This window comes from Fulmarus glacialis, unplaced genomic scaffold (genome assembly GCF_000690835.1).
Source record: "Fulmarus glacialis isolate BGI_N327 unplaced genomic scaffold, ASM69083v1 scaffold28739, whole genome shotgun sequence".
In the NCBI taxonomy this organism is placed as follows: domain Eukaryota; kingdom Metazoa; phylum Chordata; class Aves; order Procellariiformes; family Procellariidae; genus Fulmarus; species Fulmarus glacialis.
In genome coordinates, this window is record NW_009234332.1 from 1 (window position 1) to 743 (window position 743).

The 743-nt window shown below is 52.4% G+C and overlaps 1 protein-coding gene across 1 annotated transcript in view; it reads right to left on the reverse strand.

The window, feature by feature from the left end:
* Positions 1–251: 251 nt before the first annotated feature.
* Positions 252–743, reverse strand: part of LOC104082486 (histone H2A.V-like) — a gene marked incomplete at its 5' end in the record, with an annotated part of 1211 nt that continues 719 nt past the window's right edge. Inside the window, 2 exons of the mRNA XM_009585626.1 lie at positions 252–313; positions 635–743. The exon at positions 635–743 is cut by the window's right edge and continues 37 nt beyond it. Of these exons, the coding sequence (XP_009583921.1) occupies positions 252–313; positions 635–743 (171 nt within the window). The remainder of the gene's footprint in view (positions 314–634) is intronic.

Below are 743 nucleotides of genomic sequence, written 5' to 3' on the forward strand. Positions count from 1 at the left end.
CAGGGGAGCAGCCGAGCCCCTCGCCCACCGCCCCGACTGCCGCCCCCCCACAAGGTACAACTTCGCGTCAAACTTTGAATCTAAAGCCCATACCAATGTTTTCTACAGTCAATCGCCTATGCTCTTCCTTTGAACTATTCCTTAAAAAAAAAATTCCACGTATCCCCAAGATTTCTTCTGTCCCAGGTACAGTACGACGACGGGAGGGAACGGGCCGCTTTGTTTGTTTTGGTTTTTTTTTTTCCCCCTCTCTATGCCGTTTTTTGTTGTCCCTTCTTTCCAATTAGAGACTTGTGAATGTGCGGGATGACGCCTGCCGAGAGAAGAGGAGGATTCCCGTCAGACGCTCCCAAAAAAAGCTCCCGGGAAAAAAAAAAAAAAAAAAAAGCTCACACAAGTCCTCGACTCCGCGAGGCGTAAAAAAAAGATTCCCAGCGGAGTTTTGCGATAACCCGGCGCGAACATTTCCTCCCGCGCCACGGATCACGCTCCGGTTGGATCCGGGGAAGCAACGAGCCTCCGGTATTTCTCACCGCTCCCAAATTCCCCTTATATTTTCCCGTATTTTTTTTCCCCTCCTCTCGCTAAAATTCCCAGTTAGGGACAGGAAGGGGCAGGGGGGGATGACCCCCACCTCCACCAGCAATGGTGGCTTTGATCAGCGAATCCAACTCCTCGTCCCCGCGGATCGCCAGCTGCAGGTGACGGGGAGGGATCCGCTTGACTTTCAGATCCTTTGAGGC